Source organism: Pongo abelii, chromosome 11 (genome assembly GCF_028885655.2).
Source record: "Pongo abelii isolate AG06213 chromosome 11, NHGRI_mPonAbe1-v2.0_pri, whole genome shotgun sequence".
NCBI classification, from domain to species: Eukaryota; Metazoa; Chordata; class Mammalia; order Primates; family Hominidae; genus Pongo; species Pongo abelii.
This window is the reverse complement of record NC_071996.2, coordinates 118,756,285-118,773,873: the sequence shown is the minus strand read 5'-3', so window position 1 is coordinate 118,773,873 and position 17,589 is coordinate 118,756,285. Positions and strand designations below refer to the sequence as shown.

The window sequence follows — 17,589 nt, the reverse complement described above, 5'->3', positions numbered from 1 at the left end:
TTTCCTCAGCCTGAATGTGCTTTTGAATGGCACATTTCACACCATACATTCATAATGCATTAGCGTTATGGCCATGGTGTTGTCATGAGTTTTGTATGGGAGAAAAAAAATCAATTTATCACCCATTTATTATTATTATTTTTTAACCTTCTTCACGCAAGCTTATTTTCTACTAAAACAGTTTTGGAATTATTAAAAGCATTGCTGATACTTACTTCAGATATTATGTCTAGGCTCTAAGTATGGTTTTGACATCCTAAACAGGCATATGATTTTTAGGAATCTGAACAGTTCAAATTGTACCCTTTAAGGATGTTTTCAAAATGCAAAAAAAAAAAAAAAAACAAAAAACCCCTAAAAGAATATTCCTGTTTATTCTTCTAGGGAAGCAAACTGTTCATAATACTTAGGAAGTCTTTTCAGAGAATTTAAAACAGATTGCATATTACCATCATTGCTTTAACATTCCATCAATTTTACTACTGGTAACCTGATATACACTGCTTTATTTTTTCCTCTTTTTTTGCCTCTATTTTCCTTTTGCCCCCCTCTTTGCTTTGTAACTCAATAGAGGTGCCCCAACTCACTGACCTAAGCTTTGTTGATATAACCGATTCAAGCATCGGCCTGAGGTGGACCCCGCTAAACTCTTCCACCATTATTGGGTACCGCATCACAGTAGTTGCGGCAGGAGAAGGTATCCCTATTTTTGAAGATTTTGTGGACTCCTCAGTAGGATACTACACAGTCACAGGGCTGGAGCCGGGCATTGACTATGATATCAGCGTTATCACTCTCATTAATGGCGGCGAGAGTGCCCCTACTACACTGACACAACAAACGGGTGAATTTTGAAAACTTCTGTGTTTGAGACATAGATGGTGTTGCATGCTGCCACCAGTTACTCTGGTTAAATATGGATGTTTCAAAGGGGAAGTCAGCAGTTGGCCAAAGATTAAGACAGGGTGGATTGGGGGGATAAGGAATCAAATGCATCTGCTAAACTGATTGGAGAAAAACATATGCAAGTATTCTTTAGTACACTCTCATTTAAACCACAAGTATATATAAAGCTAGAGAAATACAGATGTCTGCTCTGTTAAATATAAAATAGCAAATGTTCATTCAATTTGGAGACCTAGAATTTTTCTTCTTAAATACCAAACATGAATATCAAATTGTATAAGTGTCAGTTAATTATAAGAAATATGTCCCCAAAATGTACCATCATGCTCTTCCTTCTACCGTTTGATAAACTCTACCATGCTCCTTCTTTGTAGCTAAAAACCCATCAAAATTTAGAGTAGAGTGGATGGGCATTGTTTTGAGGTAGGAGAAAAGTAAACGTGGGAGCATTCTAGGTTTTGTTGTTGTCACTAGGTAAAGAAACACCTCTTTAACCACAGTCTGGGGACAAGCATGCAACATTTTAAAGGTTCTCTGCTGTGCATGGGAAAAGAAACATGCTGAGAACCAATTTGCATGAACATTTTCACTTGTAAGTAGAATTCACTGAATGGAACTGTAGCTCTAGATATCTCACATGGGGGGATGTTTAGGACCCTCTTGTCTTTTTGTCTGTGTGCATGTATTTCTTTGTAAAGTACTGCTATGTTTCTCTTTGCTGTGTGGCAACTTAAGCCTCTTCGGCCTGGGATAAAATAATCTGCAGTGGTATTAATAATGTACATAAAGTCAACATATTTGAAAGTAGATTAAAAATTTTTTTAAATATATCGATGATGGCAAAAAGGTTAAAGGGGGCCTAACAGTACTATGTGTAGTGTTTTATTTTTAACAGTAGTACACTATCACTTAAAATAGATTTAGATTAGACTGTTTGCATGATTATGATTCTGTTTCCTTTATGCATGAAATATTGGTTTTACCTTTCCAGCTACTTCGTTAGCTTTAATTTTAAAATTACATTAACTGAGTCTTCCCTCTTGTTCGAAACCAGCTGTTCCTCCTCCCACTGACCTGCGATTCACCAACATTGGTCCAGACACCATGCGTGTCACCTGGGCTCCACCCCCATCCATTGATTTGACCAACTTCCTGGTGCGTTACTCACCTGTGAAAAATGAGGAAGATGTTGCAGAGTTGTCAATTTCTCCTTCAGACAATGCAGTGGTCTTAACAAGTAAGCAGTTGAATGTATCTATTCCATAAATATTAACCCAGAGCATAGCAAATGAATTCTAAGTTCTCAAGTAGGAGAAGCTAAGAGGAAGAGAGCTGCAACCAAGCTACAAACTAAACTCCAAATTCAATGCACAGCTCCATTAATTTTGAAAGATGTAATGTTTGTTGCTATCTTAATATACTTTTGATATCTACAGCTTTTAAAAAATCGTAGTGGAAAAACACCTGCAGGAAAGTTCCATGACTTCAAACAAATCCTGCTTCCAAATAAGCATGTAAAAATAAGTGAATATCAAGAGAAATTACATGACTAAATCTAAATCTTTAGAGAAAAAAATGAGAACTGAAAATAGTGTCACCATATGTGCTTTATTCTCATTTTTATAAAAAAAGTGTCAGCAGTTGATTGATTTAGGATTTGAATACTTAGAAAAGTGACTGATTGTTTGGTCTAGATTAGAATGTTGTTGTGAAGAGATTCAGAAGTTTAATTTGTACTTCAAAAAGAATCTGTTAGAAGGATTTCTCAGAAGACTGAGAGCTTAGAAAAAAACCTGACATTAAATAAACAACAACAATTTATGGAAATTGTCTCTTTCTAGTCCCAACCATTATAGAATAGACATCTTTTGTTAAAGAATGAAACAGTAGGCTGCAAGATGGTGCTGTGTTTCACATAAACAGTGCTTTTTATTATTTTCACTGTAATAGTCAAATACATAACAACAGCAAAAGATTCTACATGAGGGAAAAATAGCTTACATTTAGGTACATTACCAAGTATTAGTCTGAAAACATCTACCTTTCAAACATAATTTAGATAATGAAACACAAAGAAGAGCAGCTCAGCGTGACCATAATCTTGGTTTCTTACTTTGTGGCTGAGGGCAAGAATATCTTTATATTGGCATATCCACCACTCCAGGGCTATTGCTTCTGTTCTAGAGCACCCTGGAATCACTAATTACAGTATCACCCAGTATACAAGCCCCTGCATCACAATGTCTGTCCCTTAGCCATAGACCTGTCACATATTAATCATGTGTTCTAAAACCTTATTATAATCCTAATGCTACAAATGACCTCAAGGTAGCCTCTCTCCCTCCTAGCAAAGTCATTATTATCCTCTTTTAAAGATGAAGCAAGCCAGTGCAGTGGCTCTCGCCTGTATAATCCTAGCACTTTGGGAGGCTGAGGTGGGCCAATTGCTTGAGCCCAGGAGTTCGAGAGCAGCCTGGGCAACACAGTGAGACCAAGTCTTTACAAAAAATACAAAAATTAGCCGGGTATGGTGGCACACACCTGTGGTCTCAGCTATGTAGGAAGTTGAGGTAGAAGAATCACCTGAGCCTGGGGAGGTTGAGGCTGCAGCAAGCCATGATCATGCCACTGCACTCCAACCTGGGTGACAGAGTGAGACCCTGTCTCAAAAAAATTAACTAATAAACATGAAACTGTTGAGGTCCCCAGCGGTTAAGTAAATTGCCACTGGCCAGCTAGTATGGTGGAAATGGAATCCAAGCATCTGGTCCTCCAGTCTGGCACTTTTCCAAACTTTGCAGGCGGCTTTACAGAAACGCTGAAGGGCAAATGGTGTGCAGGGGAATGAGGGTTTAGTGAGTAGGAGTTCCAGATTTAGAAACCTTACTCTCTCTATCTTTTAGATATACAAATATTTACCATATATTACAGTTGCCTCTAGTGTTCAGTACCGTAACATGCTGCACAGGCTCATAGCCTAGGAGCAATAGGCTAGACCATATAGCTTATAGCTTAGGTGTGTCATAGGCTCTACCATCTAGGTTTTTTGTTTTGTGTTTTGTTTTGTTTTGTTTTTGAGATGGAGTCTTCCTCTGTTGCCCAGGATGGAGTGCAGTGGCACGATCTGGGCTCACTGCAACCTCCACCTCCAAGGCTCAAGTGATTCTCCTGCCTCAGCCTCCCGAGTAGCCGGGATTACAGGCGTGAGCCACCACGCCTGGCTAATTTTTTTGTATTTTTAGTAGAGGGGGTGGTTTTACCATGTTGGCCAGGCTGGTTTCAAACTCCTGACCTCAAGTGATCCACCCTCCTCGGCCTCCCAAAGTGCTGGGATTACAAGCCCATCTAGGTTTGTGTAGGTACACTCTATGATGCTTACACAATAAAATCACCAAATCACGCACTTATCAAAATGTATCTCCATCATTAAGCTGTGCACGACTGTGTATCAGAATGGAAGAAGAAGCTGGGCACGGTGGCTCACACCTGTAATCCCAGCACTTTGAGAGGCCAAGGCGGGCAGATCACAAGCTCAGGATTTCCAGTCCAAGCCTGGCCAACACAGTGAAGCCCCATCTCTATTAAAAATACAAAAAATAGCCAGGCATGGTGGCAGGCACCTGTAATCCCAGCTACTCATGAGTCTGAGGCAGGAGAATCACTTGAACCCAGGAGGCAGAGGTTTCAGTGAGCCAAGATCACACCACTGCACTCCGGCCTGGGTAACAGAGTAAAACCCCGTTTAAAAAAAAAAAGGAAGAAGATACTCAGGGATGTATATTTAAAAAATATTCTGCTCTCATTTTAATATGGCAGAACCGATTGCTTTCTCTTTTAAGTGTGGCTTTTTTCTAGTAAAAGTTAATTGCTGAGACCACTAGTCCTGGCCTGGGTCAATCCCTGTATGATCCTGGGCAAGTAAATTAAAGAAGATAACTTCTCTGTGCCTCAGTTTTTTTTGTTTTGTTTTTTGTTTTTTCATTTACAAAATGGAGATAATTGTAGTAAATCAAATTTTTAGAGGTGATAGGTTTGTTCATTTCTTGAATGCGGTGATGGTCTCCCAAGTCACACATATGTAAAAACCCATCAAATCACTTTAAATATATGCAGTACATTGTATGGCAAGAAATTGCTTTTAAAAGTAGCAAACTACCTCTCAGGGTTGTTGTGAGGCATAAATGGCAATCCACAGCACCACAGCAAGGATTATCATGTGCCCTCCAGAGACATACTCTCAGGTGGATGCGAGAAATATCCAGCTGTTGCAGCAACTTCATCCCACTCGAAATCCAGCTGAGTCACACTCACAGGTGGAATGGAGGGCTTCGAGAGGCCATGGGGCAAGGTGACCCTTCCTTACCATCTAATTACAGACCTTCTCCAGGTCTGTTCACTGACCACTTCGCACTTCGCCTTAGTGTTCACTTAGGTGTAAGTAGGCTATAGGACTGGACATTTAGATATTTCATCAGTTCAAATAGTCCTGGGCATGCTTTATTTTCTCATGCTTTTGAGCAGAGTTTTAAAATAAGCCCCATTTGCCCCTACAGATCTCCTGCCTGGTACAGAATATGTAGTGAGTGTCTCCAGTGTCTACGAACAACACGAGAGCACACCTCTTAGAGGAAGACAGAAAACAGGTGAGTGGTGTTGGCAGTATGACTATCCAGTAGCTTTTGCCTACCAACTCTGTATAACAAATGAAATGCTACTTCTAAAAATACATCTCCATTTTTTGTCGTCGTGGTGTGTGTACCTTTGTCATCACGGTATGATTTTATCGCTGGTCTCAAAAACTAAAAGATACCTTACTCAACAATCACCTAGACTTTCAGTCACTAACAAATTAAGAAATTTGTTGTCTGTCCTTTTAAAAAACATTTTCTAAGAAGATCTTTGTTATTTAGATTTAGCAGACATTCCTTTTCATTAGGCAGCTCTGTCTAATGGCTGACCCAACACTCATTATCATCTATTTTTCTTCCTTTACTAAGCCAGCAAGTTTACATTTTTTTTACTTAATAAAATATGCATTTACTAGAAGTTGAATTGAATCTCATAAATATTATGTACTTAAATATGAATGCTTCTTTTAATTTTTTCTTTAAAAAGGTACACTTTAGTGTATTCATTAATTTATTTATAGTCCACTTGCTTCCAAAAAGGATTTATGATATCTTAGTTTGGTTTCTTATTGAAAAGAACTAGTAAATGCTGTAACTGAAACAGAAATTGGCTGGAAGTCCCAGAGACTAAGTGATTTGAATTTGCAACAAACTCTGAATTTTTGTGCATTTTTCAAAAATGCATTTTTCAAAACTGTCAATTCATGAGGAATTATCAGCATTGTAATTTGTCTGGGATAATGTCTTTAGTTTCAGAAAGTTTTGTGTTTGGCATCATTACCAAATCGTTGACATATAAATTTCCTCTTGAGCTTAGGAGGCTTCTCTGAGAGTCAAACATTTACCTTAAGAGTAGGCAGATCTTGCTTTACTTGGAAGGATACACTTACAGGATAGAAACATAGAATACTTGAACACTAAAGAATTTGAAAATGTCAATTCTCAGAAGATCTTGAACACTTATCTCCAAATGTGACACAGAAACCTACTGTAATAACCCCTAAAATTTGCTTGAATTACTTAGCAAAAGAAAAAAATGAATGCTTGAGCTGGCTATTTTGAAGTGAGTCAATTTAAGATTTTAAAATTCATATGTAGCTTAGAATCAGTACATCTTACTCTGAGGTTTATGGCAAATCATGGTATTGATGAGACAGGAACAAAATGTTGGATGAACATTAATTTCCCCTACATCTTCGTCACTTCCTAAACTGGTGGTGTCTTTTCTTCTTTTTTCTCTTCCTCCCCTGGGTGGGAAAAACAGGTCTTGATTCCCCAACTGGTATTGACTTTTCTGATATTACCGCCAACTCTTTTACTGTGCACTGGATTGCTCCTCGAGCCACCATCACTGGTTACAGGATCCGCCATCATCCCGAGCACCTTAGTGGGAGACCTCGAGAAGATCGGGTGCCCCCCTCTCGGAATTCCATCACCCTCACCAACCTCACTCCGGGCACAGAGTATGTGGTCAGCATCGTTGCTCTTAATGGCAGAGAGGAAAGTCCCTTATTGATTGGCCAACAATCAACAGGTAACTTGTTTTCTGTTCTGCAAAGAAACTCAGAAGACTTTCCTACCCAGTTGGTACATACATTCTGTAAAGTAGCTTGCTGTTGTCTGTCATCAGCTCTCAAAAAAAAGAAAATATATATATATATATATATCTCGTTGTCATGGGACATGGAGAGGGAAGTGAGAGAATGTGTGGAGAAACATCTTCCTTAGAATATGGTAAAGAAGCCCAGGCGTGGTGGCAGTAAAGAAGATAATTTTTTTCCTCTCAAGAAATTTCTCACCTGATTTGGGTATTTATGCATTTCTAATAACACAAGTTTTATTGAAAATGTAGAAAATTGGCCAGACAGGGTGGCTCACGCCTGTAATCTCAGCACTTTGGGAGGCCGAAGTGGGCAGATCACTTGAGGTCAGAAGTTCAAGACCAGCCTGGCCAACATAGTGAAACCCCAGCTCTACTAAATATATAAAAATTAGCAAGGTGTGGTGGCATGCACCTGTAATCCCAGCTACTTGGGAGGCTGAGGCAGGAAAATCTTTGAACCTGGGAGGCGAAGGTTGCAGTGAGCTGAGATCGGGCCATTGCACTCCAACCTGGGTGACAGGGCAAGACCCTATCTCAAAAAAAAAGGGGGCCAGGCGCAATGGCTCACGCTTGTAATCCCAGCACTTTGGGAGGCCAAGGCAGGCAGATCACGAGGTCAAGAGATTGAGACCATCCTGGCCAACATGATAAAACCTTGTCTCTACTAAAAATACAAAAATTAGCTGGGCGTGGTGGCATGCATCTGTAGTCCCAGCTACTCAGGAGGCTGAGGCAGGAGAATCGCTTGAACCCAGGAGGCGGAGGTTGCAGTAAGCCGAGATTGTGCCACTGCACTCCAGCCTGGTGACAGAGCAAGACTCTGTCTCAAAAAAAAAAAAAAAAAAGGTGGAAAACTGAACACTGTTTCCAAGTACCTTTAAAAATATAATTTTAGGGTAATAGTGTCATTGTTCTTAGCAGATAGAGGCTGAAGTACTTAGGGGAACGGTAGCATCATGTTATCTGTATTTTAGTCTCAAGTCATCAAGCCAGAGACAAATACCTAAGGGAAGAGTATATAGGTGTTCACTGTATTACTTTTTTTTTTTTTTCCTGAGATGGAGTCTTGCTCTGTCGCCCAGGCTGGAGTGCAATGGCAGGATCTTGGCTCACTGCAACCTCTGCCTCCCAGGCTCGAGCAATTCTCCTGCCTCAGCCTCCCAAGTAGCTGGGATTACAGGCACCCACCCACCACCATGCCCAGCTAATTTTTGTATTTTTAGTGGAGATGGGATTTTACCATGTTGGCCAGGCTGGTTTTGAACTCCTCACCTCAAATGATCCACCCGCCTCGGCCTCCCAAAGTGCTGGGATTACAGGCATGAGCCACCACGCCCAGACTTGTATTACTTTTTTTTTTTTTTAACTTTTCTGTAGTTTTGAAATTTTTCCAAATAAAATGTTGAGGGAAAAAAACTCTTCCCTAAATTCGAAATAATCATTTTATCACAATTTGAATGGGCTCTGTAACCCCTTATCTTGAATTCATCATAATATTAAATTCTGCTAATTACACATAGTATTTACATTATTGTATGAAGGAATCATTAAGACAATTATCTGGAAAATGAACAAAGAGTAAATCTGAGTATTGTTTGAAAATTATGGATGTGAAAAGTTTCCCTTTTTTTTTTTTTCTAGTTTCTGATGTTCCAAGGGACCTGGAAGTTGTTGCTGCGACCCCCACCAGCCTACTGATCAGCTGGGATGCTCCTGCTGTCACAGTGAGATATTACAGGATCACTTATGGAGAAACAGGTACAGCAGTAAAATGCTATTTTACACTCTGATTAAATCAGATTCTGTTGTGGATAACCTGAAAGCCCAACAGTGAACAAAGAATTAAAGAAACTTTGGCAAGTCCATTCAACGGAGCCCTTGTTTTTTCCAAGAAAATATGTAAGATATAGATGATATAATTTGTTCTAAAACCCAAATAAAAAGTTGTTTATATACTACAACTAGAGGGGGAACGGCAGAGCTGAGGAAATAAAAGCATTGTAAATTCACAAACATATTATCAGTGGTGGAAATAAGTGATTTTTATTTTTTCTTCTCTTTACTTTTCTGTATTTTCCAAATTTTATTTAACAGGAATGTATTCTGTAAAATTTTTAAAAAGGACACAATGTGTGCAATCCTGGGTTGAGGGCTTACCTTCTCCCACTTTTAATGCTACTCTACGACTCAGTGACATTTTAAAGCTGAAATGTTAAAATAGCGCTAACTGTAATTTTCTCTCAATGTTTATACACTTACCAAAGTTTGCTACATGCATAAATACCCCTTTCTGTTCAAGATAGTGCTCTTTAAAAGGGAATAAGCAAGAAGATGTGATTTACATGCTGCTATAAATGTGGTAATTCAATTAATCAGTAATACCCAAGTAGCTCTAAGCCCCTCACGCTCTGAACTAACCCTTTTTCATACAGGAGGAAATAGCCCTGTCCAGGAGTTCACTGTGCCTGGGAGCAAGTCTACAGCTACCATCAGTGGCCTTAAACCTGGAGTTGATTATACCATCACTGTGTATGCTGTCACTGGCCGTGGAGACAGCCCCGCGAGCAGCAAGCCAATTTCCATTAATTACCGAACAGGTACAAACTTCTACTCTGGGGTGACACCAGCTTATTTATTCAGATAGTTTTTTACAATGTTCTCCCAAGGTATTTTTCTCATTGTAGAATAGATTTTCCTTTTTAATGAGACAACAACCTGCAGCTGGCGCCTGCAGCGAACAGAGTTTTGAGCCAGATAAAGAAGGAAGCACCCCAAGGGCAGGAAGTTCAGTCAGTTTTGTTGATATATTCCGCATGTCTGCAATAAGACAGGCATAGAGAGTGTTCAATAAGTATTTGTTGGAAAAGAATGGATGAGTTCATAAAGTAGGAAGACAGACACTTGCTTGTGGAATGTAGCTTCTTTGTGAATGAAGCAGCCATCTCAAAAATAGGAAATAGTATTGAGATGCCTGCCCCATCCCTCTAAAAGCTCTCTCCGTATTCTTTCAAGAAGAAATACCTTTCTCATGTAAGAGATCATTTGAATATGTACCAGACCTAGAGAGGAGGACTTGTCCAATCTTGTCTCCAAGGGGGCTTCACTGGTTTCTCCCTGCTTTTATTTGTAGAAATTGACAAACCATCCCAGATGCAAGTGACCGATGTTCAGGACAACAGCATTAGTGTCAAGTGGCTGCCTTCAAGTTCCCCTGTTACTGGTTACAGAGTAACCACCACTCCCAAAAATGGACCAGGACCAACAAAAACTAAAACTGCAGGTCCAGGTAAGAATCATCTGCATCTCGGCCGGGTGCGGTGGCTCACTCCTATAATCCCAGCACTTTGGGAGGCTGATGCGGGCAGATCACTTGAGGTCAGGAGTTCGAGACCAGCCTGGCCAACATGGCGAAACCCCATCTCTACTAAAAAATACAAAAAAATTAGCTGGGCATGGTGGCTCGTGCCTGTAATCCCAGCTACTCAGGAGGCTGAGGCAGGAGAATGGCTTGAACCCTGGAGGCAGAGGTTGCAGTGAGCCAAGATAGCACCACTGCACTCCAGCCTGGGTGACAGAGTGAGAGACTCCATCTCAGGAAAAAAAAAAAAAGAATCTGCATCTCATATACAACAGGATAGATGGGGTAGGACCACCTAATATTCTTTTTTATATAAATGGCTACCTTGTTGTGAGTACTATGTATTTTTTTGTCCTATGTCATCATTGTCTCCATTCGTGAGTTCAGGGCTCAAGATCATTATCAACCCTTTTCACAGTAGAAGTCTTAAGTGCATTTCTGTTTTTACATGGATAGTTCTATTTAGTGATATGGACATCTTAAATTATTAGATTCACCCTTCTGATTTTGTTTATCATTCACACTAAGAAGAGATAAATGCCCTAACTGACTTTTTCAGATCCTTTTAGCTATGTTATCTTTGTTTTTAAATAGAATACTTGTGAAATTAGGATCTTAAGGCAATTTATTAAAGTCAAGTTAATTTTCATTTTTTCTGAGAGCAGTATCACTAATTGTTGGGGACATCATATTAAGTTTTAGAACTTATCCTTGAGTGTGACTTCACTGCCATATGGTAATTTGTATTAGCAATGAACAGGTTTGTCCAAGAGGAGATCAAAGTCTGACTCTCCATATTTTTGTTACAATTCTGCAAATGAAAATTCTAGGCCACCATATGTTTACTACCAAACTCTAGACACCACTTGGAGGACTTTACAGTGGATGATGTGGATGTTGCATTTGCTTTTCACTCCCTTTGCAGATCAAACAGAAATGACTATTGAAGGCTTGCAGCCCACAGTGGAGTATGTGGTTAGTGTCTATGCTCAGAATCCAAGCGGAGAGAGTCAGCCTCTGGTTCAGACTGCAGTAACCAGTACGTAACCACTGCTTGGTTTCCATTTTCAAAGTCCAATTTTGTTCTTGGGTGTCTGAATGCCCACCACATGTCTTTTGCAATTACACATAGGGAAAGTGAACTTGTTGGTTAGTTTATGTCTTGAGCTGAGCCCTTTACGAACATCTTTTTTCCTTCTCAGTGCCAAGCAAGGAATTTACAGAGAAAGAAGTTGTGAAACTACCATAGTTAGTTGCTGTGCTTTGAATTTCTTTTGCTCAAATGGCCTCAGCGAAATCTTATTTGCCTATAGCAAATCTACAGAAAATTTTCCTAGACCGTCTTTTCTACAACTGGATGGTAAAGTTGATTGAAGTGTGCCTCATGTAGCTGTTATGTTTGGGGCATTTGAAGGGCTATGGCTGGACCAGAGTGTAATATAAATGCTTAATAGAGATGGGAAAAGAAGAGTGTAAGAACAATTATAGGGCTGGGCTCATGCCTGTAATCCCAGCATTTTGGGAGGCTGAGGCAGGCGGATCACGAGGTCAGGAGTTCGAGACCAGCCTGACCAACATGGTGAAACCCCATCTCTACTAAAAATACAAAAATTAGCCAGTCGCGGTGGCACGTGCCTGTAATCCCAGCTACTCAGGAGGCTGAGGCAGAAGAATCACTTGGACCCGGGAGGCAGAAGTTGCAGTGAGCCGAGATCACGCCACTGCACCCCAGCCTAGGTGACAGAGTGAGACTCTACCTCAAAAAAAAAAAAAAAAAAAAAAAACCAATTATAACAATTTGAATCTGACATTGCAAATCAACTTTACCACTCCCAAGGTATAGAAAATCCAGGTCTATGAGACTAACATCACATTGTAAAAATCAAATCGTGGTAGAATATTTTAAAATTAATATAAATACCTCCCCATTGTGGGGCATTTTGCAGGGTATCTTCTTATCTCACATACACCTATGTTTTAATAAGTGATGCAACATTGCATATTTTCTAAACCAAGAAAAATTAAGCAAGTGTTTAAGTGATTTTTCCTTTTGATAGTGGGTTAATTGGACTTCATCAAAGAAAATGGTATCTGCAAAACTGCTTTGCATGTTATAAAAATGCTTATTTCACAACTTGCTTTTCACATAACCTCTTACCATTAATTTGCCTAACAGACATTGATCGCCCTAAAGGACTGGCATTCACTGATGTGGATGTCGATTCCATCAAAATTGCTTGGGAAAGCCCACAGGGGCAAGTTTCCAGGTACAGGGTGACCTACTCGAGCCCTGAGGATGGAATCCATGAGCTATTCCCTGCACCTGATGGTGAAGAAGACACTGCAGAGCTGCAAGGCCTCAGACCGGGTTCTGAGTACACAGTCAGTGTGGTTGCCTTGCACGATGATATGGAGAGCCAGCCCCTGATTGGAACCCAGTCCACAGGTATATGGTTAATTGCACCACCAGGTGCCCATGGGAGCAGCGGCTTTATGCCCTACTGAATGAATTATACTTCACTGGGCTATTGATTCCCCTGTAAGGGTGAAAAAAAATTATTAGGAAAGATCCTCTTTAAAGAGGAATGGTAAGAAACAGTAAAACTTAGGTGATATTTAAGGAAACAAGTCTGATAAAAAGAAATTTTGGAGTATCCTGGCTTATACACAAGACCATAAAGCAAGACATTTGAAGAGGATACTAAAATTGTGGATTATTTCCTAAGCTCTGACTCCCTGTGATTACCCTCACTATGTATAAAGGAAGGAAGTTTGGCATCATAGAGCTTACTTATAAAAAGGAACCCAAACTTGGGCATTTCATAGCAGCATGATTCTGAGCACACATGGGTAAGACCTTTCTTCTCTGGTTAGATATCATATGCTGATGTACAATTAGCTTAAATGATTGTGATTCAGACATACAGGAAACAATCAATAGGGCAATTGCTTTCCATAATACTTTATCTTCTTGTGCTTTATTTCTGAAGCAGAGTAGAATGCTAAAGATGTATCCTAGTGACAGCATAAACCCTAGAGGTGACAGTCTGTATTATTGCTTTTCGCTTCTCTTTTCTGCTTCTGTTGGGAGCCAGTTTTCTTCTTACGCCGCATTACAGAGAGAACGTCAAATTTAGCAGCCATATCTGCCATAGGGTCTAAATAAAGAGACAATAAAAACATTATTCTCTCTTTTTTGGATGGAATACTGTGTAAAATGGTTATCCATACAAAGATACTTTATGTAGAAAAAGGAGGCCGGGTGCCGTGGCTCACACATGTAATCCTAGTGCTTTGGGAGGCCAAGGTGGGAGCGTTGATTGAGGCCAGGAGTTCATGATCAGCCTGGGCAATGAAGTGAGACCCCGTCTCTACAAAAAAATATGAAAAAATTAGCGAGGTGTGGTGACACATGCCTGTAGTCCCAGCTACTCAAGAGGCTGAGGTAGAGGATCGCTTGAGCCTACGAGTTCAAGGCTGCAGTGAGCTATGATAACTCCACTGCACTGCCGCCTGGATGACAGAGCGAGACCATTTCTAAATTAATTAATTAAAAATTTTAAGGCAGAAAAAGGGCCATTGCTTATTTTTCCATACAAAAGTAAAATAAATCATAATGGCCAATAAGGCAATATAACTTTTTTTTTTTAAGGGAAAGCAAAAAAAACTTCTAAGACCTAAAATCTCTTAGAGTTTTGGCATTTACCCAAATGTTTTCAGTGATTCTGAGAATTGGTGGATATAAAACACATTTCTCAGCAAACACTTTCTTCATTTTGCATCCCTTATTGTACTTTCTTGTACTGAATCTTTGCTTGACCAGGGAACCCACCTAACCCAACAAGAACAATCCATTCTACTTCTTGGAACTCACTTTATTTTCCTTTTTCCCCATTTCCTATAAGATAACCTCTAACCAATGACAATCCCAACAGCTATTCCTGCACCAACTGACCTGAAGTTCACTCAGGTCACACCCACAAGCCTGAGCGCCCAGTGGACACCACCCAATGTTCAACTCACTGGATATAGAGTGCGGGTGACCCCCAAGGAGAAGACCGGACCAATGAAAGAAATCAACCTTGCTCCTGACAGCTCATCCGTGGTTGTATCAGGACTTATGGTAAGACATGACCGTTGTTCATTGGAATAAAGATGGAGATCATCTCTAACACAGTTTCTAAGGTGGCGAAAATATAATATCATAATAAATCTAACTGTTCTTTTCCTCTGCATCAAATAATCTTATTGTAATTTTATATCAACAGAATTCCTTTATGTTGACCTAAGTTTTCCAGATGACTATTGGGACAGAATTTTATAAATAGCTTTGGATTTTGTGCAGCTCTTTTAGATGTATTGTGCTTATTTTAAAAGGTTGTGGGGGGCAATTTACATATCCACTGGTTGAATGCATAAATCGACTTAGTTATGCATTTTCTGAGCTCTGTTACCTTGGTAAAGAATATTTTACAGTTTGTACCAGTCTACCTTGAGCCTACCCTCATTAAAATATTTTAAAATCCTTCCAGACATACAGGCAGAAAACTACTAGGAACCTAGGGGACTGATGTACCTCTTAACATAAGGCCAATTTCAGGGGAAACTACAGAAAGAGGGTTCAGAGACAAAATGGAACATTCTCTTTGCCTCTCTATGATAAGGAAAAAATTATGATTTGCACCTGTCAGATCATAAAAAAGAAAAATACGCTAATACCCACTTTTCTCATTTTTTTACCAGCTTAGTTTAAGTATGCAATCTATGGCTTACCTAAGCTTAACCGCTAAGAGCATTTTAAAATTGATAAATACGTTTATCACCTGCACTGTAGGAATGAAATTAATCTAGGAATTTTCAAGGTTGTGAGTTTTGTTGGTTTGTTTATTTTTTATTTTCTAACCATTGCATTTACCTAATGCTGTAGTGAAACTCCCTGGGTTTCAGTTGTGGACATTGCTAAAGCTCACCATGCCCTTATTTCTCTAGGTGGCCACCAAATATGAAGTGAGTGTCTATGCTCTTAAGGACACTTTGACAAGCAGACCAGCTCAGGGAGTTGTCACCACTCTGGAGAGTAAGTAACAAAATGTCTTCATATGGACAAACCTTCTGTATAGACAAAAATTAAAGAATGGTAAATCAGCGGGTTTCAGTGGCTCATGTCTAAAATCCAAGCACTTTGGGAAGCTGAGGCGGGAGCGTCACTCGAGGCCAGGAGTTTGAGACCTACCCGGGCAACATAGCAAGGCCCTGTCTCTTAAAAAAAATAAAATAAATAAATGATTTTTTAGATTTATATGTTAACAATAGAATAAGTCCTAATTTGAAAATCGATTTGATTGCCTTTTTGACGCATGACTGTCATCTTTTATACCCCTTCAGAAAGGGGTCTACTGACCCATAAAATGGAATCACTTCATAAGCTTATAATGTTGATACTATGGACTAGGACTGACATCTAGTTTATGCTCTACTTGTTAGAATTTGTTTTCATAGAGCTAAGCTTGAGGAGACCCCACTGGCTTCTGCTATATCTTAACAATGCATATTAGGCCATTCTTGTATTACTATAAAGAAATACCTGAGACCGGGTAATTTCTAAAGAAAAGAGGCTTAATTGGCCCACAGGCCTGCAGGCTTTACAGGAAGCATGGTGCTGGTATCTTCTTGGCTTCTAGGGAGGCCTTGGGAAGCTTATTCATAGTGGAAGGCCAAGGGGGAGCAGGCACATCACACGACTGTGGCAAAAGCAAGACCGAGAGAGAGAGAGTTGTGGGGGAGGACCTCACATATTTAAATGACCGAATCTCTTGAGAACTCACTGTCATAAAGAGGGCACCAAGCCACAAGGGATCTGCCCCCATGATCCAAACATCTCTCACCAGGCCCCACCTCCAGCATTGGAGATTACAATTCAACAGAGATTTGGACAGGGACAAATATCCAAATTATATCACAGCACAGTAACCATTGGACAAAAACAGGCTTAGATTCTAGTCTTCTGTTATATCAATACCTTGATGTATGCCTTTTCAAAAGTCAGGTAAAGTGTCAAAGTTTTATCGTTTATAAAAGAGGGATGGCATTGTACCTGTTGAGAGAAAATACAAAATACTTGCCGTAATATTAGACACACACACACTCTCTCTCTCTCTCACACACACACACACACACACACACATACACACACACATAATTGTTAGCTGGCCATGTTATTATAACTCCTACCACACATATTTTTACATTATAATACATTAATAATTTTAATATTTATTGAAGTATTTGTAGATACTATAAAGCCAGCCCTGGGAACCACTGGTAGTATCTATAAAGCTTTTCAGTTCTTCAAAATAAAATGTCTGAGAGGTAGATATTTTCATATTTTCTAATTATAGTTGACCTTTCTCTCTGAATGCCAAAGGAGATAATCTACACATTACTAGTTATATATTTCTTGAAATTGAAGAATTTGATATATACTAAGGAAATGTTTTAAAATACCAAAACTACATGGATGAGCCAAGCAGGCACTAATCTCTAGCTATGCTCCTGTGCAGATGTCAGCCCACCAAGAAGGGCTCGTGTGACAGATGCTACTGAGACCACCATCACCATTAGCTGGAGAACCAAGACCGAGACGATCACTGGCTTCCAAGTTGATGCTGTTCCATCCAATGGCCAGACTCCTATCCAGAGAACCATCAAGCCAGATGTCAGAAGCTACACCATCACAGGTCAGGCAACTCACTGCACTAACCACATTTGTTAACAAATATCCACAATGTAAACGGGCTTATTAATTGTTCTACGACTGACAATGATAAAATTTATTTTCAGTGTTATCATAATAACCCAGTTTTAGAACGTTATTTTCACGCTATGATCAGAAATAGTTTTGTCCCTTGAATGCCTGATTTTGTGTAATATTTGTCATGGAAATGGCATAAGTTTCAATCAACAAGTTTGATCTTTCATCATTGTGCCCTTTCTTATTTAAAAAATTATAAGGTTTAAAACTAAAATAAATAAAAAATAGTGATGTATAGATCTTAGCATTAGTATAGATTAAAAAGCATAGTTAATATAACAGT

The 17,589-nt window shown here is 39.5% G+C and overlaps 1 protein-coding gene across 20 annotated transcripts in view; it reads left to right on the top strand.

Moving 5' to 3' along the window:
- FN1 (fibronectin 1) overlaps positions 1 to 17,589 on the top strand; it is a 75,497-nt gene that overhangs the window by 42,605 nt on the left and 15,303 nt on the right. For 5 of the 20 annotated variants that reach the window (XM_024243664.3, XM_024243661.3, XM_024243659.3 and 2 more), the window contains exons 25-36: positions 572 to 844; positions 1,961 to 2,143; positions 5,460 to 5,549; positions 6,799 to 7,068; positions 8,779 to 8,895; positions 9,570 to 9,734; positions 10,268 to 10,423; positions 11,421 to 11,534; positions 12,672 to 12,941; positions 14,431 to 14,618; positions 15,485 to 15,572; positions 17,056 to 17,232. In XM_024243664.3, coding sequence (XP_024099432.2) covers positions 572 to 844; positions 1,961 to 2,143; positions 5,460 to 5,549; positions 6,799 to 7,068; positions 8,779 to 8,895; positions 9,570 to 9,734; positions 10,268 to 10,423; positions 11,421 to 11,534; positions 12,672 to 12,941; positions 14,431 to 14,618; positions 15,485 to 15,572; positions 17,056 to 17,232 — 2,091 coding nt within the window. The remainder of the gene's footprint in view (positions 1 to 571; positions 845 to 1,960; positions 2,144 to 5,459; positions 5,550 to 6,798; positions 7,069 to 8,778; positions 8,896 to 9,569; positions 9,735 to 10,267; positions 10,424 to 11,420; positions 11,535 to 12,671; positions 12,942 to 14,430; positions 14,619 to 15,484; positions 15,573 to 17,055; positions 17,233 to 17,589) is intronic. The other 15 variants (XM_054549807.2, XM_024243667.3, XM_054549805.2 and 12 more) reach the window with 3 other exon arrangements.